Genomic DNA, 22680 nt, shown 5'->3' with positions numbered 1-22680 from the left:
AATCCCATCCATCTCCTGGTCCATCCCTCTGCTCCCCACCCCTCCCAGTCCCATCCATCTCTTGCTCCTTCCCTCTGCTCCCCACCCCTCCCAGTCCCAACCATCTCTTGCTCCTTCCCGCTGCTCCCCACCCCTCCCAGTCCCATCCATCTCCTGCTCCTTCCCACTGCTTCCCACCCTCCCAGTCCCATCCATCTCCTGCTCCTTCCCACCCTCCCAGTCCCATCCATCTCCTGCTCCTTCCCACTGCTTCCCACCCTCCCAGTCCCATCCATCTCTTGCTCCTTCCCTCTGCTCCCCACCCCTCCCAGTACTATCCATCTTCCCTCTGCTCCCCACTCCTCCCCCCTGCGCGAGGTCCAAGATGGTGACTCGTTTACCCCCTCTCTTCCTCCCTCCCTCCCTCCGGCGCAGGCAGCAGTCTTTTCCAGCGTTCCTGGCAGCTGTAGCGATATACACGCTGCCTTCGGTCTGCCCCGGAAGCCTTCTCTTCAAGTTCCTGTTCCCACCTATGCGGGAACAGGAACTTGAAGAGAAGGCTTCGGGGCAGAGCCAAAGGCAGCGTGTACAACGCTACCGCTGCCAGGAATGCTGGAAAAGACTGCTGCCTGCGCTGGAGGGAGGGAGGAAGAGAGAGGAGTAGACGGAGACGCTCCTCTCCATCCGCTTGGCTTCCCTGCCCTCTCTGTCTGCGTCCCGCCGAAAGGAAATGACGTCAGAGGAAGGCGGGACGCAGACAGAGAGGGCAGGGAAGCCAATCGGACGGAGAGGAGCGCGTGCCTGCATGTGTTTGTTTGTTTTTTTTAAACTTTTTTTTTTTTTTTTAACTAATGGCGCGGCAGCGCCTCGCGTCGTTTGGGGGGGCACTGCCCCCCCTCGCCCCCCCCAGTCTACGCCTATGCCAGAAACCCACAAAAAGGTGGCTCCTTCACCCGTAAAAGCTGTGGTAGTGCTGTACAGTTGGGGGTGGTGGGTTTTGGGGGGGCTCAGCAGACAAGGTAAGGGACCAATGGTGAGATGTGTACCTGAGAGCCAGTGGCGTACCGAGGGCAGGGCGGTGGGGGCGGTCTGCCCCAGGTGCATGCTGCTGGAGGGGTGCAGAGAGCAGCCACACGCCTGTCGTCTCCGCTGGTTCCCTGCTTCTTCTACCCAAGAACAGGTTACTTATCTACAATGACACCCAGATCTTTTTCTTGAACGCTGACACCCAAGATGGACCCTAGCATCAAGTAACTATGATTCGGATTATTCTTTCCAATGTGCATCACTTAGCATTCGTCCACATTAGATTTCATCTGCCATTTGGACGCCCAGTCTTCCAATTTCCTGAGATCTTCCTAAAGTATTTCACAGTCCACACGTGTTTTAACAACCTTGAATAGTTTTGTATCATTTGCTAATTTGATCACCTGACTTGTCATTCCGATTTCCATATATGTTAAATAGTACCGGTCACTGTTCACCCTCCTCCGTTGAGAGAAATGACCATTCATCCCTACCCTCTGTTTTCTGTCCAATAACCAATTCCTAATCTACACTGGTTAAAAGATAGAAAACACCCAGCTAATAAAGTCCACCTTCTACATTATCCTGCCTAACACCTCCCTTCTCTCTTCCTTTACCCAATCTTTGTATACTACTAATTTCATCTGATATCCTGGTATGACCATGTCATAACAAAACTCTGTAAGCCACATTGAGCCTGGGAAAGAAAGCCAGCAGATCAATATCACAACAAAAAGATTTTATTGAAGATACCGTGTATGAACAAATCGCTCGACACAGGCCGTGTTTCGCCCACCTAGGGCTGCGTCAGGGGCTACAATGAACAAATATATAATAATTATCATAGATCCTAATAAATAAAATATAACACACATACGAGCATAATATATCAAATATATAAATTGACAAAAAACAAATAATAAAATATGGAATATTACTAGGTATACATAGAGAGTATACTAGAATAAGCATATCGCTACGCACTGTCCAATATAAATTATATATATATATATATATATATATATATATATATATATATATATATATATATATATATATATATATATATACAGTGGGGGAAATAAATATTTGATCCCTTGCTGATTTTGTAAGTTTGCCCACTGACAAAGACATGAGCAGCCCATAATAGAAGGGTAGGTTATTGGTAACAGTGAGAGATAGCACATCACAAATTAAATCCGGAAAATCACATTGTGGAAAGTATATGAATTTATTTGCATTCTGCAGAGGGAAATAAGTATTTAATCCCTCTGGCAAACAAGACCTAATACTTGGTGGCAAAACCCTTGTTGGCAAGCACAGCGGTCAGACGTCTTCTGTAGTTGATGATGAGGTTTGCACACATGTCAGGAGGAATTTTGGTCCACTCCTCTTTGCAGATCATCTCTAAATCATTAAGAGTTCTGGGCTGTCGCTTGGCAACTCGCAGCTTCAGCTCCCTCCATAAGTTTTCAATGGGATTAAGGTCTGGTGACTGGCTAGGCCACTCCATGACCCTAATGTGCTTCTTCCTGAGCCACTCCTTTGTTGCCTTGGCTGTATGTTTTGGGTCATTGTCGTGCTGGAAGACCCAGCCACAACCCATTTTTAAGGCCCTGGCGGAGGGAAGGAGGTTGTCACTCAGAATTGTACGGTACATGGCCCCATCCATTCTCCCATTGATGCGGTGAAGTAGTCCTGTGCCCTTAGCAGAGAAACACCCCCAAAACATAACATTTCCACCTCCATGCTTGACAGTGGGGACGGTGTTCTTTGGGTCATAGGCAGCATTTCTCTTCCTCCAAACACGGCGAGTTGAGTTCATGCCAAAGAGCTCAATTTTTGTCTCATCTGACCACAGCACCTTCTCCCAATCACTCTCGGCATCATCCAGGTGTTCACTGGCAAACTTCAGACGGGCCGTCACATGTGCCTTCCGGAGCAGGGGGACCTTGCGGGCACTGCAGGATTGCAATCCGTTATGTCGTAATGTGTTACCAATGGTTTTCGTGGTGACAGTGGTCCCAGCTGCCTTGAGATCATTGACAAGTTCCCCCCTTGTAGTTGTAGGCTGATTTCTAACCTTCCTCATGATCAAGGATACCCCACGAGGTGAGATTTTGCGTGGAGCCCCAGATCTTTGTCGATTGACAGTCATTTTGTACTTCTTCCATTTTCTTACTATGGCACCAACAGTTGTCTCCTTCTCGCCCAGCGTCTTACTGATGGTTTTGTAGCCCATTCCAGCCTTGTGCAGGTGTATGATCTTGTCCCTGACATCCTTAGACAGCTCCTTGCTCTTGGCCATTTTGTAGAGGTTAGAGTCTGACTGATTCACTGAGTCTGTGGACAGGTGTCTTTCATACAGGTGACCATTGCCGACAGCTGTCTGTCATGCAGGTAACGAGTTGATTTGGAGCATCTACCTGGTCTGTAGGGGCCAGATCTCTTACTGGTTGGTGGGGGATCAAATACTTATTTCCCTCTGCAGAATGCAAATAATTCATATACTTTCCACAATGTGATTTTCCGGATTTAATTTGTGATGTGCTATCTCTCACTGTTACCAATAACCTACCCTTCAATTATGGGCTGCTCATGTCTTTGTCAGTGGGCAAACTTACAAAATCAGCAAGGGATCAAATACTTATTTCCCCCACTGTATATATATATATATACACATGTACATAAAAGAGCATATATATAAAAATATATTTTTAAAAGAAGTGTATGTAATGCAACAATTGTATGACAGTGCATATAAACATATATATAAAAGCATAATAAAATCTGACATCACATAACAGCAAAGCAAGGGCACTGGTATAGGTTACGAACTTCAATACAAATATGTATAAAAAATGTATAAATGAGATAATAAAAGGGCACAAACCTAATTTGAAACCTCTATGTGAAAAACACAAAAAAATCAAGCCTTAGGATGGATGTTTGCCAGTATTCTTAGTAGACTGGCCACACAGACATCCCAGCAGAGCAGTGGGGCGCCCTAGGAGGTCCCAGTTAGACATCTTACCACTGCCCCATTATCTTGTAGGGTGAGCCTTCCAAAATCCGTGGAAAAACTAATGTACACAACTACAATAGCCTTTATGGCTGCAGGTGTCACCTATATGTAGGTACAGTAGGCTTTTGGTAAGTTTTGGAGGGCTGACACTTTCCACCACAAGTGTGACAGAGTGAGACATGGACCTGGTCGCCTTTTCTACAGTACACTGCACCGACCACTAGGCTACTCCAGGGACCTGATTGCTGCTGTAATAAGATGGACCATAACATCTGAGGCTGTTATAGAGGCTGCTATATATACTGTTTCTTTCACATCTTTGGGGGTGGGGGGGGGGGGGTGGGAGGGGGTCAGTGACCACTAGGGGAGTAAGGGGGGGGACATGCCTTAATCTCTTCAGTAGTCAATTAGTCATTTAGGGCACCTTGTTGTGACTTAGTTGTGATAAAAACAAAACATATAAATTGTAGCCCTGGATATTTTTGTTTTGTTCCATTGTGGCAGAAAAACATCTGAGTATTAGGAATGCCTAAATCCCACCCCTAACACACTCCCTTGCATAGCAAAATGTTTAAAAAATGGGTTTCAAAAATTTATTTATTTATTTATTTGTTGCATTTGTATCTCACATTTTCCCACCTATTTGCGGGCTCAGTGTGGGTTACAATAAGACTTGAATAATAGAAATACATTTGTTACGACTAGGTTATGGATTACATTGAACAGAGTTGTGCGAGGCATTCGAATATCATTGGTAGTATAACAATGGGACAACTACATAGAAACATTAGAAAGAGACAATGGGAAAAAAGGGCATTATTAGGCGCCTAGACATATAGTGTATATAGTTCCGTGGATGAATGTATGGTTGACTGGATAAAGGGATGATGGATCAGATGTGGATGTGTATTGCATTGTGAACAGTGAGTGGTCTCTATGTGTTTTGGCTCTTTCCGTAAGTTTGTTCAAACAGGTGTGTCTTCAGTAGTTTACGGAAGGAGGCTTGTTCGTTAATCATTCTTAGGTTGCGTGGTAATGTATTCCAAGACTTCGTGCTCTTGTAGGAGAAGGTTGACACGTGTATCGTCTTGTACTTCAAGCCCCTGCAGGTTGGGTAATGAAGGTTGAGGTGAGTTCGGGATGATCTTTTGGCGTTTCTAGGTGGTAGGTTTATTAAATCAGACATGTACGCTGGGGCTTCACCGTAAATGATCTTATGGACTAGTGTGCAAGTTTTAAAAGTAACGCAGTCCTTGAGTGGAAGCCAATGTAGTTTCTCTCGTAGTGGTTTTGCCCTTTCATATTTAGGTTTTCCGAAGATGAGCCTGGCTGCTGTGTTCTGGGCTGTTTGAAGTTTCCTTAGTATTTGCTCTTTGCAGCCAGCGTATAATGAGTTGCAGTAATCCAAGTGGCTAAGGACGAGGGATTGCACTAGGCTGCGGAAGACGAATCTTGGGAAGAATGGTCTAATCCTTTTCAATTTCCACATGCTGAAGAACATTTTCTTGGTTATGTTGTTTGCGTGAGTTTCGAGTGTTAGGTGGCGGTCGATAGTCACTCCAAGGATTTTTAGCGTTTCTGAGATTGGAAGTTTTAGGTTTGGTGTGTTTATCACGTTGAATTCTGTTGTGTTGTATTGGGAGGTGAGTATCAGGCATTGGGTTTTTTCTGCCTTTAGTTTCAGGCGGAATGCATCTGCCCATGTGTTCATGATGTGTAGACTTTTATTGATTTCGCTGGAGATTTCTTTGATGTCTTGTTTGAATGGGATGTATATTGTCACATCATCGGCGTATATGTACGGGTTGAGGTTATGGTTTGATAGGAGTTTTGCTAAAGGGATCATCATTAGGTTGAATATAGTTGGAGAGAGAGGTGATCCCTGTGGGACTCCACATTCAGGTATCCATGCCTTGGACGTGGTTGAATTTGATATGACTTGATACAAGCGAAGGGTTAGGAACCCCTTGAACCAATTCAAGACATTTCCTCCGATGCCAAAGTATTCAAGTATGTGTATTAGGATTTCATGATCAACCATGTCGAAGGCGCTGGACATGTCGAATTGTAAGAGGAGTATATTGTTGCCGGTTGCAATTCTTTGTTTGAATCTGGTCATTAGGGTGACTAATACTGTTTCTGTGCTGTGATTCGAACGGAATCCTGATTGGGCATCATGCAGTATTGAATGTTTGTCTAGATAGTTTGTGAGTTGTTTGGTTACCATACCTTCGGTTATCTTGGTTATTAGTGGTATGGATGCAATTGGCCTGTAGTTGGTTATTTCGCTCGTGTTTTTCTTTGTGTCTTTAGGAATTGGTGTGAGTAGGATTTTTCCTTTTTCTTTTGGGAAGAGTCCATTTTGTAGCATGTAGTTTATGTGATTTGTTAGGTTTGTTATGAATTGTTGAGGAGCAGTTTGCATGAGGCTATTTGGACATATGTCTAGTTTGCAGTTGGATTTGGCATATTTTTTGAGAGTTTTAGAGATGAGTTCTTCTGGTAATAGTTCAAATTCGGTCCAGGTTCTGTCTGCTGGGTGTGTTCCTTCTTCTGGATCTAGACAGTCTAGGAGAGTGGTGTATTCTATAGGGCTGGCAGGTATTTTTTGTCGTAATTGTACAATTTTCTCCTTGAAGTATTTTGCAAGGTTGTCAACACTTGGTATATCTTTGCCATTGGTTGTAACAGGTGTGGTGTCTAACAGTTTGTTCACGAGGTTGAAGAGTTTATGTGTGTCTTTGTAGTTTGGTCCTATTAATGTTTTATAGTGTAGTCTTTTTGTCTGTTTGATGGTGTATTTGTATTTTCTCCGAAGTTGTTTCCAGTCGTTTAGTGTTTGTTCATCTCTCTTTTTGTTCCAGGCTCGTTCAAGTCTCCTGACTTGTGTTTTCAGTTTTTTCAGCTCTTCGTTGAACCATGGATTTGCATTTTTCCTGTGTGATGTTCTGGTTTGGGCTGGGGCGATTTTGTCTAATGTTGTTGTGCTTATATCGTCCCATTCTTGGAGGAATTGGATGGTGCCAGCGTTTGTAGTCCATTCACTCTGGTAGATCTGTTGCCAGAATGTTGTGGGATCTATTTTTCCTCTCGTTGTGTAGGTTGTTCGCTCATGTTTGTTGATTGTGTTTGGTTGTGTTTTGTGCCAGTAAAGTGTGACATTTGCTTTATGGTGGTCTGACCATAGTGTGGGTGTCCATCTTGTGTTGGTGAGTGTGATAGTTGACCTTCGGTTCGAGTCTATTTGTTATGATATCTAGTGTGTGTCCTTTTTCGTGTGTTGGTTGTAAGTTGGGTGTTTGCAGATCCCAGAGTTGTAGGGATTCTTTGAATTCTCATGTACTTGGTAGGGTGTCATCTTCTAGGTGTAAGTTGATGTCTCCTAGTATGAGGATGTTTGAGGTTGATACGCAGGTATTCGAGATGAAATCCATGAGTTGTGTTTGGGCGTCTTGCCATTTTCCTGGTGGCCTGTAGAATAGGATTGTGTTAAGGTGTCCTATTAGACTTGGATGGTTGATTCTTGTCGATGCAATTTCAAGTTGTGGTGAGGTAGATTCGCCTGTGATTGTGATGGTGAATTCAGGTTTGTATATCAAAGCTATTCCGCCTCCTCTTTTTTCTCCATTTCTTGTCCAGTGCGTGATTTTGTATTCTGGTGGGCACGTTTGTAGGATGGCGGGGTCCGTAGGACTATGGAACCAGGTTTCTGTGATAAATAAGAGGTCTAGTTTGTCTGTGGTGATCCAATCTAGTATGTCTATCGAGTTGCTTACTGCTGATCTTGCATTGACGTATCCTAGTTGGATTTGGTGATGTGGTTCCAAGGCGGGGTTAGATGTGTTTATTTTTATTAACTGTCTGTGTCTTCGATGGTTGAATTTGTTGTTGTCATTGTTTTCCTTGTTTTGTCGGTGGTGTAAATATTTGGGGTTTGTTCCTGTTGGTTGGTTGTTGTGTCTTTGATTTGGTAGGTTGTTTAAAGGTTGTGCATGGGATTGGTGATATGTAAGTGGGTTGTTGTGGTTGTTGTTTTGGGTGTGCATGGTGTGTGTGTGAGTGTTATGCGGATTGTGAGTAGTGGAGTTGTTGTTGTCTAGGTTTTGTGTTGAGAATATAATGAGACACTGGATGGTTATGAGTGTATTGCTGGTGTTCATTTCTATGTGTTGGGTGTTGTGGCAAATAAGTAATTGGTGTATATTTGAGCAATACTACGTTACAATTGCTGTTGAGCTTGGTTACAATTCAAGCGAAGTAGTGCTAACATTTCCAGTTAATCTAGCAACAATTTAGTTCAAAGCTGGCAGCAGTTCAGTGCTAGGCAGGTGCAGTGTTACTTAACTTTGTATTTAAGTATGGCGACAATTTAATTTAGAGCTTGGTAACAGTTTATTGCTGGGCGAGCCTATTCTGAATGCTTGCCAACAGTTCACTATTAGGCAAATGAGGTAGTATTTGGATTCGCGTTAGTCTTAGCAGCAATTTTAATTGAAGCATGGCAACAGTTAAAGGTGCTATTTTGGCATAGGACGCTGTGGCTATCAGTTTAGAGTAAGCAGAGCAAAGCAGGGTAAAGCAAAGATTTTTTAAATTATGAAAAAGCTAAAGCAGTGCATGCAAGCTTGCTTGGTAACAGTTCGCTGTTATGCGAATGAGGTAATATTTACATTTGCATTAGTCTTAGCAGCAATTTAAATTAAAGCATGGCAACAGTTAAAGGTGCTATTTTGGCATAGGACGCTGTGGCTATCAGTTTAGAGTAAGCAGAGCAAAGCAGGGTAAAGCAAAGATTTTTTAAATTATGAAAAAGCTAAAGCAGTGCATGCAAGCTTGCTTGGTAACAGTTCGCTGTTATGCGAATGAGGTAATATTTACATTTGCATTAGTCTTAGCAGCAATTTAAATTAAAGCATGGCAACAGTTAAAGGTGCTATATTGGCATAAGACACAGCAGAGTATAGCGAGGATTTTTAAATCATGCTAAAGCAATGCATGCATTTAAGATGAGCAGGTGTTTTATTACTCTGTTCAGTCTCGGCAGGCAGCTCCTGTTCCCGGCAGGTTGGTCCTCTCAGTCGGTCTTGGTTGTCAGCAGTCGGCCTTTTCAAACTCACTACAAGTTACAGTGTGAAACAGGAACTGAATTCTTGCTCTCATTTCCTGTAAGAATCATGGCTGCTACAACCCCAGCTGAGAGTTTGCGAGATGAAGCTTCTTGTTCTATCTGTCTGGATTATTTTACAGATCCGGTGATGACAGACTGTGGACACAACTTCTGCCGCTCCTGTATCACTCAGAGCTGGGAGGGGAGAGACACAGACTTCCTCTGTCCCCAGTGCAGAAAAAGATCCAGGCAGAGGAATCTCAGACCAAACAGGCAGCTGGGAAATATTACGGAAATAGCAAAAAAGCTTAGTGAGATTTCAGTGAGACTCAAAGAGGAGAATTTGTGTGAGAAGCATGAAGAGAAACTGAAGCTGTTTTGTCAAGAGGATCAGAGAGCAATCTGTGTGGAAATCACTGCGGAAACCCAGGCCAAGGTATCGGCCTGCTTGTCCGACACTGCTGCTTGGATGTCCAACCGCCACCTGAAACTGAACATGGCCAAGACCGAACTTATTGTCTTCCCACCCAAACCCACTTCTCCTCTCCCTTCACTCTCTATCTCAGTTGATAACACCCTGATCGTCCCCATCTCATCTGCCCACAACCTCGGTGTCATCTTCGACTCCTCCCTCTCCTTCTCTGCGCATATCCAGCAGATAGCCAAGACCTGTCGCTTCTTCCTCTATAACATTAGCAAAATTCGCCCCTTCCTCTCCGAGCACACCGCCCGAACTCTCATCCACTCTCTCATTACCTCTCGCCTTGACTACTGCAACCTACTCCTCACCGGCCTCCCACTTAGCCATCTAACCCCCCTTCAATCCATTCAGAACTCTGCCGCACGTCTTATCTTCCGCCTTAACCGATATACTCATATCACCACTCTCCTCAAGTCACTTCACTGGCTTCCGATCAGATACCGCATACAGTTCAAGCTTCTCCTATTAACCTACAAATGCACTCGATCTGCAGCCCCTCCTTACCTCTCTACCCTCATCTCCCCTTACGTTCCTACCCGCAGTGGCGTACCTAGGGTAGTTGACACCCGGGGCCGGTCATTTTTTAACACTCCCCCCCCCCCCCCCAAATCCAGTACTAGGCATACCGAGAATACAAAACACTCAGGACCTATAGAGCAATTCTACCATACCATAAGCAGTCATTTCTATGAGTCACACAAGGAAAAGGAAAGCATCTTAAACACTACAGTGAGCACTAGAACATCAATTCACCTATTGTAAAACGAAAACAGACAGATTAGTACAGATCGTCGATCCTGCACAGTCAATGCCAACCGAAAGACATGTCTTTTTCACAAACACAGATACACCCTAATCCACTATAGAATAAGTAATCATAAACTTTCTATTTAGACAAAAATTAAACTGAACCCCGATGCCAGACTCTGCATACAATGCAACACCACAGAAACAGAAAATGCCCCTAGTACTGTGCAAAATATAAAGACAGCAGATGTAAATTTGAAAAAACTAACAAATATCAATCACCACTTTACAAATTAACAAATAGAAATAAAACAAATACAGAAAATAAAATAATACCATTTTACTGGACTAATACATTTAGCTTCCAGAGGCCAAAATTTCCTTCCTCAGGTCAATACAGTATAGTGCTGTTACAGTATCTTATCCTGACCTGAGGAAGGGGGTTTTGTTCTCTGAAAGTCAAAATACATTAAAATTAGTCCAATAAAAAGATTACCTTATTTACATGTTCTATTTATAAACAACACAGCTACAATACTATATCCTAAAGCAAAATAATAAAAATATATATTTACAGTTTGTTGTCTCTGGTTTCTGCTTTCCTCATCTTCTTTTCACTGTCTTCCTTCCATCCAGGATCTGTCTTTGCTCTCTCTCTCTGCCATCCAGTGTCTGCCCTCTCTAATGTCCCTTCCATCCACTGTCTGCCCTCTCTCTCTCTGCCCCTTCCATCCACTGTCTGCCCTCTCTCTCCCTTCCATCTACCATTTGCCCCAGTCTGCCTTCTTTCTCTCTCCCCCTTCCACCCACCATCTGACCTTTCTCTCTGCCCCTTCAATCCGTCTGCCCTCCCTCTCCCATCCATCCAGGGTCTGCCCTCCCTCATGCTCCCCACTTCCTTCCAGGGTCTGTTGTCCCCTCTCTCTCTGCCCCCCCTTTTCAGCCCCCAGTTCCACCTGCCCCTAGTTCCAGCCCCAGCCCACATCTCCCACCGGCCCCCCTTTTCAGCCCCACTATCCCACCAGTCCCCAGCCCTTTTCTCCCATCAGTCCTGAGCTTCAGCCCCCAGCCACTTCTCCCTGCACCCTTTTCAGCCCCTAGTTTCAACCCCAGCCCTTTTCTCTCACCAGTCCTGAGCTTCAGCCCCAGCCAGTTCTCCCTGTCCCCTTTAAAGCCCACAGTTTCAGCCCCTGCCCCGTTTCAGCCCACAGTTCTAGCACTAGCCCCCTTATCCCAAATACCCTCCTTTTCAGCCCCCAGTTCCAGCCCCCTTCATCCACCATATGCTTTGCAACCCCCCTTTTCAGCCCCAGACCCATTCTCCCACCTGCCCCAGGCATGGACCCATTCTCCCTCCTGCCCCCTTGTCGGACCCCAGTTCCAGCTTCAGACCCCTCCCCTCTGAACACCCCCACCCCTCCCCAATCCCCTTCTTCCCTGTGAGCACCCCTCTCAGCTCCCCCACCCCTCCCCAGTTCCCTTCTCCCCTCTGAGAACCCCTCTGAGCTCCCCCACTCCTCCCCAGTTCCCTTGTCCCCTCTGCGAACCCCTCTGAGCTCCCCCACCCCTCCCTCACCCCTCCCCAGTTCCCTTCTCCCTTCTGTGAACCCCTCTGAGCTCCCCCCACCCCTCCCCAGTTCCCTTCTCCCTTCTGCGAACCCCTCTGAGTTCCCCCACCCCTCCCCAATTCCATTCTGCAAACTCCTCTGAGCTCCCCCACCCTTCCCCAGTTCCCTTCAACCCTCTGCGAACCCCTCTGAGCTCCCCCACCCCTCCCCAATTCCCTTCTGCGAACTCCTCTGAGCTCCCCCACCCCTCCCCAGTTCCCTTCAACCCTCTGCGAACCCCTCTGAGCTCCCCTCACCCCTCCCCAATTCCCTTCTCCCCTCTGAGCTCCCCCACCTCCTTCTCCCATCTGAGCCCCCCCCCCCCCTCCGTGGAGAGCGACAGAGCCCTCTTCTCCTGCCACCATCCTGCATTTTTTTTTTAATCCATGCAGCGACGCAGGCAGCGCCTCGTGTCTGCCCTGCTGTGTGCTGTCAAAAAAGAAAATCGCTTCGCCGGCGTCGGGCCTTCTCTCGCTATGTCCCGCCCTCGAGGATGAAGTAAAGCAGATCGATTGCACTGAAAAAGAAGAAAGAAAGTTATAACAAAAACATAGTAACATAGTAGATGACGGCAGAAAAACACCTGCATGGTCCATCCAGTCTGCCCAAGACAAACTCATATGTGTATACCTTACCTTGAATTGAATTTGTACCTGTCCTTTTCAGGGCACAGACCATATAAGTCTGCCCAGCAGTATTTCCCGCCTCCCAACCACCAGTCCCGCCTCCTATCACCGGCTCTGGTATAGACCGTATAAGTCTGCCCTCCCCTATCCTTGCTTCCCAACCACCAACCCCTCTTCCCCCCACCTGCTCCGCCACCCAATTTCAGCTGAGGATCCATTCCTTCTGCACAGGATTCCTCTATGCATATCCCATGCATGTTTGAACTCTGTTACCGTTTTCATCTCCACCACCTCCCGCGGGAGGGCATTCCAAGCGTTCACCACCCTCCCCGTGAAAAAATACTTCCTGACATCTTTCCTGAGTCTGCCCCCCTTCAATCTCATTTCATGTCCTCTCGTTCTACCGCCTTCCCATCTCCGGAAAAGATTCGTTTGCGGATTAATACCATTCAAATATTTGAACGTCTGTATCATATCACCCCTGTTCCTCCTTTCCTCCAGGGTGTACATGTTCAGGTCAGCAAGCCTCTCTTCATACGTCTTGGAACGTAAATCCCATACCATCCTCGTAGCTTTTCTTTGCACCGCTTCCATTTTTTTAACATCCTTCGCAAGATACGGCCTCCAAAACTGAACACAATACTCCAGGTGGGGCCTCACCAACGTCTTATACAGGGGCATTAAAACCTCCTTTCTTCTGCTGGTCACTCCTCTCTCTATACAGCCTAGCAATCTTCTAGCTACAGCCACCGCCTTGTCGCACTGCTTCGTCGCCTTCAGGTCCTCAGATACTATCACCCCAAGATCCCTCTCCCCGTCCGTGCCTATCAGACTCTCCCCGCCTAACACATACGTCTCCCTTGGATTTCTACTCCCTAAGTGCATCACTTTGCATTTCTTCGCATTGAATTTTAATTGCCAAACGTTAGACCATTCTTCTAGCTTCTTCAGATCTTTTTTCATGTTTTCCACGCCCTCCGGGGTGTCCACTCTGTTGGAAATCTTGGTGTCATCCGCAAAAAGGCAAACTTTACCTTGTAACCCTTCGGCTATGTCACTCACAAATATATTGAACAGAATCGGCCCTAGCACCGATCCCTGAGGCACTCCACTACTCACCTTTCCCTCCGAGTGAATTTCATTAACCACCACCTTCTGGCGTCTGTCTGTCAACCAGTTCCTAATCCAGTTCACCACTTCGGGTCCTATCTTCAGCCCATCCAGTTTATTTAAGAGCCTCCTGTGGGGAAAGGTGTCAAAAGCTTTGCTGAAATCTAAGTAGATTACGTCTATAGCTCGTCCCTGATTTAATTCTCCTGTCACCCCACTTTTGCAAAACCTGCCCCCTTCCTGAGACCTTTGCTTGCTACAGAGCTCGGCTGTGTCCCTGCCCCAAGATCCATCTTACACGCAGGGAAACTGTTTGGGGACAGGTCACTGCTGCCCTCCCTGTAGCTCCCAGATCCCTGGATCTCTGTGGCTGGGGAAAAAAGGGAGGCACTTAGGAGACAGGAAGGAGGGCAAACAGCCCTGGTGTCTTCAAATTACACAAAGCCCTTGACAAAGATCCTGTTCCACAGAGCCACTCCTTATTTTCAAACTTACTACAAGTTATAATGTGAAACAGAAACTGAATTCCTGCTCTCATTTCCTGTAAGAATCATGGCTGCTGCAAACCCTGCTGAGAGTCTGCGAGATGAAGCTTCTTGTTCTATTTGTCTGGATTATTTTACAGATCCGGTGATGACAGACTGTGGACACAACTTCTGTCGCTCCTGTATCACTCAGAGCTGGGAGGGGAGAGACACAGACTTCCCCTGTCCCCAGTGCAGGGAAACCTCTCAGCAGAGGAACCTCAGATCTAACAGGCAACTGGCAAATGTGTCAGAAATGGTGAAAAAGCTTAGCGAGACTTCAGTGAGACCCAAAGAGGAGAGTCTGTGTGAGGAACATGAAGAGAAACTGAAGCTGTTTTGTGAAGAGGATCAGAAAATTATCTGCCTGATTTGTAGAGAGTCCAGAGATCACAAATCTCACACCGTGATCCCCATAGAGGAGGCTGTGCAGGAATACAAGGTATGTGCATTTAATGAAATTACTGAAAATTGACATTTTCAATCTCATAAAACTAGGAGTTGAATTAGTAGAGTTTGAAACATGAGCAGTAAGATCAATCATCAAAACTTGAATCCTGGCTGCTGTATCTGAGCACCTTCCATCTACATTCAGGGGTCAATACTCAGCTTGTGAGTTGTGGTTCCTGGAAGGAATACAGGTATTGCCAATACTCCGTGTTGTACCAGAGTACCGAAACAGGTAATGTTAGGGCACCTTGTGCAGTTTACCTGGTTAGGGGAGAAAGGGAATGGGATGATATACTGCCTTTCTGTTTTTTTGAGAATATGTCTATGAGTGGGAAAGTGCGGGGTACAAATGTAACTAAAATTAAATTTAAAAAATTAAGGTGCATAACATATACATTACATTACATCCGATCCCACCTATATCAAATGTATTATAGGCTTGCAGATACATACTACTACTATTTAGCATTTCTATAGCGCTACAAAGCGTACACAGCGCTGCACAAACATAGAAGAAAGACAGTCCCTGCTCAAAGAGCTAAGTAATAAAAGTGAGCCAAGTATAGGACAATCAAGCCATTGTGACATCACTGATGAGGTTGGCTCTTATTGGTGGACTGAGGCATTATGACATCACACTATTAGCTCTGGTTACAAGAGACTACTACTACTACTATTTAGCATTTCTATAGCGCTACAAGGCGTACGCAGCGCTGCACAAACATAGAAGAAAGACAGTCCCTGCTCAAAGAGCTTACAATCTAATAGACAAAAAATAAAGTAAGCAAATCAAATCAATTAATGTGAACGGGAAGGAAGAGAGGAGGGTAGGTGGAGGCGAGTGGTTACAAGTGGTTACGAGTCCTTCTATGTTTAAATTGTACAGCGCTGCGTAACCCTAGTAGCGCTTTAGAAATGCTAGTTAGTAGTAGTAGTAGTAGAGTCAAAAGCAATGTTAAAGAGGTGGGCTTTCAGTCTAGATTTAAAGGTGACCAAGGATGGGGCAAGACGTAGGGCTCGGGAAGTTTATTCCAGGCGTAGGGTGCTGCGAGACAGAAGGCGCGAAGTCTGGAGTTGGCAGTAGTGGAGAAGGGAACAGATTACTACTACTATTTAGCATTTCTATAGCGCTACAAGGCGTACGCAGCACTGCACAAACATAGAAGAAAGACAGTCCCTGCTCAAAAAGCATAGCAGTCGATACTACTTCAGATATCAAAATACAGTCTTACAGATCCTGCTGTACATTCTGTAGAAGCCATCACACAGCCATTCTATGTGCACAAAACAAATAGAACAGTCATTAAACAGTATTTATTTATTGCATTTGCACCCCACATTTTCCCACCTATTTGCAGGCTCAATGTAGCTTACATAGTACCGTCAAAGGCGTTTGCCCAAATCACCTTACTTTTATGTTAATGCCCCCCACAAACACACATCACCTATTTACTTCCCCTCCCTCCCTCCTCCCCCTTCCCCCTCACCCCGCCCTCTCCTGGAGAACGTTGAGATCCCGCGTATAACACCGCATAAAACTGCCATAGAGATCTATACGCCTGGCCACTTATTTGTCGAGATGCTAGTAGCCGCTCTGTCTCCCATCTAGCCATTTGTACCATCTTTGCTGGCCATTGCTGAACAGTTGGTGGTTCATCTGCTATCCAGTTCACCAATAAGGCTTTCCTATCTACCATTAGCGCCACACACACAAAACACACCTGTGAGGAAGATAATCCCTGGTCAGTCAAATGTGCCCCATCTCCCAGGAGTAGCACCTTGTAAGACCATTCCACCAAAACATTTAACATACTACTACTACTACTTATCACTTCCAAAGCCCCCAACACTCCCATCCAAAAAGTATGCAGTTTCATACATTCCAAAAAAGTGTGGACAAGTGTGCCCACTCGCTGTTTGCAGTGCACACACCTGTCATCCTCCCACAGCCCCATTCGCTTCCCCTTTTCCCTAGTGATGAAAGCACCATGGAGCAGCTTGTAAATTAGCACTGGGAGTCACTTTGAATGCTCCCATAAAATATTTTGGTAACATGTCCACCGTGGTCTCCTCTTCCAACTGCTCCCCCCACCGCCCCGCTAATCCAGCAAAAAAAAAAATGCCTCTCTCTGCTCCCTGCCCAAGGCATACCATACTGCAAGCTTATTGGCCTCCTTAGGCACCTGACAAAATATCTTGTCCAAAGGTGAGAAAGTGGGACCACATGTCCTTGTAGGTAACAGAGACCCACAGTACTGCCTCCATAGCTACCTTTGTTGTCTGGTGACTTTGTTTTTCCGATCATGTCGGTCCCAGTTTCTGATTCTGCTGCTCTCTATCTGTTCCCTTAACTCCGTTTCCAGGGATTCCTTTCCATTCATTTCTTTACTTTCCTCCTTTCTTCTTCATTTCTTGTTCTACATCCATAGGTAAAAGCTGTGGCCTCCGCAGACTTGACTGGAGGAGGTACAGAGTGGATCCAGTTTTTGCCTATTTTCTCCATCCATGTGCAGTTTTTCTCCTCTTTTCCCTTTCCCTCTTCTCCATCAGTATGCATCTCATAGTAGTAACATAGTAGATGACAGCAGAAAAAGACCTGCACAGTCCATCCAGTCTGTCCAACAAGATAAACTCATGTGCTATTTTTTGTGTATACCCTACCTTGATTTGTACCTGTCCTCTCCTTCCTAGTCTTTCCTCCCCTCCATCCATATGCATCTCCTGTCCTTCCTCTCTCTTCCCTCTCATCCATCCATGTCCAGCATTTCTCCTCTCTCTTCCCCTCCATCCATGTTCATCTCACTTCCTCTCTCTGCCCTCTGCTCCATCCATGTTCATCTCACTTCCTCTCTCTTTCCTTCCCTCCATCCGTGTCCAGAATTTCTTGTCTCTCCTAAATCCATGTGCATCTCCTCTGTCTTCCCTCCCCTCCATCCATGTACAGAATATATATATATATGTATAGAATATTTTCCAGGGGGGCAGAACGGAATGTAGGGGAGCTGTCGGCCTTCAGAAATAAAGGTGCCAGTATGCCGTACCGGTGCGTACCAGCACAAAAAAAAAAGCGCTGGTTATATCACTTAGAATTTTAACCTCTCAGAATTCAATTATCTTAAAGAAATGATCTAAAGTGGAAGGAACATCTCATATTTACTGTTGAGTCTGAAATTGTGGTTATAAAATAATCACATGCTAATCAAGGATGCTTTAATACTCACAGGAAAAGCTTAAAATGCACCTGAAGCCTGTGAAAAAGAATCTGGAAGATCTGGAGAAGTTAAAATCTACTGAAGGGAAGAAAGCTGAAGAGCTGAAGGTGGGTGTCTGTGTCTCTTTCTGATCCAGTTTCTGCAGGGTTGTTTTTTTTCCTCTCACTACATCAATCCCCTGAATCACCTGAATAAGAGAATTCAATCTGCCTCGTTACTAATAGTATGTTTTCAGCCAATAAGGAACCAACAAATAGTTTCCATATTATAAGTATTGCTTCCTTATACGCTGAGAACAGGCAGATTCTGAATCCGTATGTGGAACAAAGGAAAATTGTAACGTATTTCTTGCAGAGAGGTAGTGTGGTATGGGCTGCAAAATGGGAAAGGAGAACTGGGCTCAGGCTTGATCCCATCCAGCAGTGTAGAGTGGGGGTCTTCGGGGCTGTTGTGGTGCCAGGAAGGATGGCTGCAGGGCTGAGTGCACCAGGGCCTGTTAGGGGGCAGGAATTGGAGCAGTAGCATGGTCCTGAGAACTGAAAGAGTCTCTGGTGTAGGGAAGCAAAGCGAGAGGTAGGCAGGAGCCTGAAAAAGAGAAAGAAGTAAGTTCTGGGCACACTGGGGAAAATATTGTCCCGATTCAGCTGGCTTGCCTTGTTGGAGTGAGCCTGGGAAACCAACTTGAGCACCAGTGGGTCAAAAGCAGGAGCCCTGACAAACCCAGAAGTATGTTCATGGGTGCATGCATGTTCATGGGATCACAAGTCCACACAGGGCCCATAAGGAAAGTGGAGCTTGGTGTGGAACAGAACTAGGACTCAGTGGGGAGGTGAGAAGTGAGAGTGGAGGAAGAGAAGAGCAACAGCGGAGGTCTTTTAATGATTCTGAGTTGGTCATTGAAGGAAGGTTGTGAGAGCTGAGTTATCCTCCACCCGATAATACTTCAAAAAGTTGAAGATGAGTATTTTATATACATTTATGTAAAAAACATTTAAAAGACAGTTAAAGGTGTTAGTTAAAGGTGTTATATTAGATGTGCTTTTGAATTTTTGACCCACAGTAGAGTTTTGCCAGGTGTGACGTGAAGTTTTCAGATTTCTCAGCTGCTGGAGTTGCCCTCAAAGCCCATCTAGATCTGTCTTTCTATAATTCGGACAGAGATCGTACAAATGTATTTATTTATTTGTTGCATTTGTACCCCACATTTTCCCACCTATTTGCAGGCTCAATGTGACTTACATAGTACCGTCAAAGGCGTTTGCCCAGTCGGTGGATAACAAATACAAAGTTGTATAGTGATTGTATGAGGTATAAGTGGAGGGTCGGAATGGATGAAGATTGCGTGTTGTCTTGTTCGATCATAGTCATGCTGTGTTGGTAGGTGAAGAGGGTTACGTGGGGTTGTTGGGGTAGGCCTTTTTGAAGAGGTTGGTTTTTAGTGATTTCCTGAAGTTCAAGTGGTCGTGGATTGTTTTCACAACTTTTGGGAGCCCATTCCATAGTTATGCAGTTATGTAGGAGAAGCCGGCTGCGTAAGTTGATTTGTATTTCAGTCCTTTGCAATTTGGGTAGTGTAGGTTTAGGTAGGATCTTGATGATCTGACTTTGTTTCTTATTGGTAAGTCTATGAGGTCTGTCATGTATTCTGGGACTGTGCCGTATATGATTTTGTGGACTAAGGTGCAGATTTTGAAGATGATCTGTTCTTTGATTGGGAGCCAATGCAACTTTTCTCGGAGGGGTTTGGCACTTTCAAAGCGTGTTTTGCTGGTTAGAAAGCCTTTGATCCAGTTAAGTACGTTTCCTTCAATCCCGAAGTGGCCTAGTATTCTTAGTAGTATGTTGTGGTTTACCATGTCGAATGCGCTCGACATGTCGAACTGGAGAAGGAGTATGCTTTTGCCTGTGGCAGTCTCCTGCTTGAATTTGGCCAGGAGGGTGACTAGGACAGTTTCGGTGCTATGGTGGGATCGGAATCCTGATTGTGAATTATGTAGTATTGAGAACTTGTCCAGGTATTCCGTAAGCTGTTTAGTCACGAAGCTCTCCATCATTTTTACTACTAATGGGATAGACGCAACTGGGTGGAATTGGTGATATTGTTTGTGCTTTTCTTGGCGTCTTTTGGTATTGGGGTGAGTAGGATGTTGCCATGTTCCTCAGGGAAGAGACCTTGTTGTAACATGAAGTTTAGATGGGATGTAAGGTCTGCTATGAAGCGGTCTGGGGCAAACTTCAGTAGATGACTGGGACATGTATCCAGTTTGCAGTGGGTCTTGGCGAACCTGTGAGTCGCTTGTGTAACTGATTCGGTGCTGAGGAGATTAAATGTTGTCCAAATGCGGTCAGCTGGGTATCCTTCGGAGGATGGGTCCAGATCGTTGAAGAAGATTTCGATGTCGGTATTGTGATGAGGAGGTGTGCTGCATAGTTTTATTATTTTTTCGATAAAGAAGTTAGCAAGTTTGTCTGCGGGGGGGATGTCTGTGTTGGTTGTGGTGATAGGGGTGGCGTCTAGTAACTTATTTACGAGTTGGAATAGTTTCTTCATATCTTTGTAGTCCGGTCCTTATTTGGTTTTGTAGTAGGATCTTTGTATTTTCTACGCATTTGTTTCCATGCATTGAGTGTGTGTTCATCTTTTGTCTTTCTCCATACTCGTTCAAGTTTTCTAGATTGGGTTTTGATTTTTTTTTAGTTCATCATTGAACCAAGGTATAGTGTTTTGTCTTTTTGATATTTTTGTTTTTAAGGGTGCTATTTTGTTTAGTACACTGTTGCATCTGCCATCCCAGTGGTTGAGATAAAGTATGGAATCAGTGTATGTTGTCCATTCATTGTCATATTATTATTTATTGCATTTGTATCCCACATTTTCCCACCTCTTTGAAGGCTCAATGTGGCTTACATTACAGCATGAATAATGGAAATATATAAGAAAATATACATTTAGTATAGCATAAGGATCTTGGGTAACATGATAATAATAAAGGATAGTAGAAAAACAATATTTGTTGCCAGAATATTTGTGGATCGATTTGCCCTCTTGTAGTGTAAGTAGTACGTTCTGATGTACTGTTTGAGCCCTTCTTCCACCAGTTTAGAGTTAGGTTCAGTTTGTAATGGTCAGTCCAAGGTATTGCTATCCATTTGATGTCTGTTATTAATAGGTTAATGTCTGTAGGTAGTTTATGTGATAGGAGGTCCAATGTATGTCCTTTGATATAGGTAGTTTGCATGTGGCTCTATTTTGCCATATTTGGGACACAGACCATAGAAGTCTGCCTAGCTCTGGCCTTCAGTTTTCAGACTTCTCAGCTGCTGGAGTTGTTGCCCTCAGAGCCCACTCCAGCCCATCTAGATCTGTCTTTCTATAATTCGGACAGAGATCGTAGAAATTGGCCCTATTTTGCCATATTTGGGACACAGACCATAGAAGTCTGCCTAGCTCTGGCCTTCAGTTTTCAGACTTCTCAGCTGCTGGAGTTGTTGCCCTCAGAGCCCACTCCAGCCCATCTAGATCTGTCTTTCTATAATTCGGACAGAGATCGTAGAAATTGGCCCTATTTTGCCATATTTGGGACACAGACCATAGAAGTCTGCCTAGCACTGGCCTTCCTTCCCTACTACTGGAATTGCTGTCTAAGCATTGCTAAGTTCTCTTTTTATGTCATCCTTTTTCCATACAGTAATTTTTTTTGTGTTTATCCCATCACCATGTTTGTCTCCACCATCTCTCCCAGAAGGTTGCTCCAGGCATCGCCCACCCTCTTTGTGAAAAAGTACTTCTTAACGTTACTCCTAAGTCAACCACCTTGTAACCTCAATTCATGTTGTCTAGTTCAACCATTTCCCTGTCTCTGGAAAAGATTTGTTTGCATATTAATACCTGTCAATTATTTAAATGTCTCCCTCCTTTCCTCTGAGGTAAACTTATTTAGTGCATCAGAAGTAGAGTAAACGAATTGAGGTTACAGGGTTTTCAACTTAGGAGTAACATCAGGAAGTACTTTTTCACAGTGAGGGTGGCGGAGACAGAAAAAATGGTAATAAACTAACTAAAAAGAAGTGAGTTAGGATCACAACGATATCAGATCAGTTATAAACACTCAAAATGTAAATAGTCTTTCAACACTGAGTCATAATGAAGTATGTTTCAGTGTCTTGTTCAAGACTCTTCCCTGATGGAGTCTATCAAAACAGTGGACACTGTCAGAAGTTCATTTGATGCATCTGCACCACTAAGATAAGTGTTGACACACAGACACACATGATATAGATAAAAATTCCTTTTTTGGTATATGGCAAGTATTCTGAGGCTTATTACTCCTTTTTATCTTGGAGCTATTACATTTTGAGAGGGTATAATTGATAGGAGTCAAAAATGGAGGCTGCTTGTGGTAAGGGGTAAGAATAGGAAAGGAGGGAAACGTCTCTTCTGCTCACTTAGAAACAATATGGGGACAACAGTGGCACCAGGATGGGTACATTGCACATGGGGAGAGAGGCAGAGGGAGTTGCTGGGCAGGGGATGGAGGAAATTGTGAAAGGGGGATAAGCTTCTGGGTATGGTGAGAGAGGAAGGCTGGGAAAAGAGTGGGTGGTGAGAGGAGGAAGGCTGTACCAGAGCCACCACTGATAAGAGGGTAATGGAGACACTGGAACTCTGGAATATGGGTTTAGGTGGGAGAAGGTACAAGTCTCGATTAATCTAGGGTGCTCAGTACACTTGTACTGGCCCTGGTGATTCCTTGTTCATTGAAGGACCTGAATCTAGAGCTCTGGG

The 22680-nt window shown here is 44.8% G+C and overlaps 1 protein-coding gene across 6 annotated transcripts in view; it reads left to right on the top strand.

Moving 5' to 3' along the window:
- The window catches only part of LOC115468290 (E3 ubiquitin-protein ligase TRIM39-like), a 50890-nt gene that overhangs the window by 15579 nt on the left and 12631 nt on the right, over nt 1-22680 (top strand). For 2 of the 6 annotated variants that reach the window (XM_030199914.1, XM_030199910.1), the window contains exons 1-2: nt 14193-14674; nt 17906-18001. The exons of 2 other annotated variants lie outside the window; for them this stretch is intronic. In XM_030199914.1, the coding sequence (XP_030055774.1) occupies nt 14261-14674; nt 17906-18001 (510 nt within the window). In that variant the 5' untranslated portion in view covers nt 14193-14260. Of the gene's footprint in view, nt 1-14187; nt 14675-17905; nt 18002-22680 lie in introns of those variants that run through there. 2 more of the 6 variants (XM_030199915.1, XM_030199913.1) reach the window with 2 other exon arrangements.

The sequence above is a fragment of the Microcaecilia unicolor genome, chromosome 4 (assembly GCF_901765095.1).
Source record: "Microcaecilia unicolor chromosome 4, aMicUni1.1, whole genome shotgun sequence".
In the NCBI taxonomy this organism is placed as follows: Eukaryota; Metazoa; Chordata; class Amphibia; order Gymnophiona; family Siphonopidae; genus Microcaecilia; species Microcaecilia unicolor.
The sequence above is the reverse complement of the archived record's forward strand: the minus strand, read 5'-3'. Positions and strand labels throughout refer to the sequence as shown.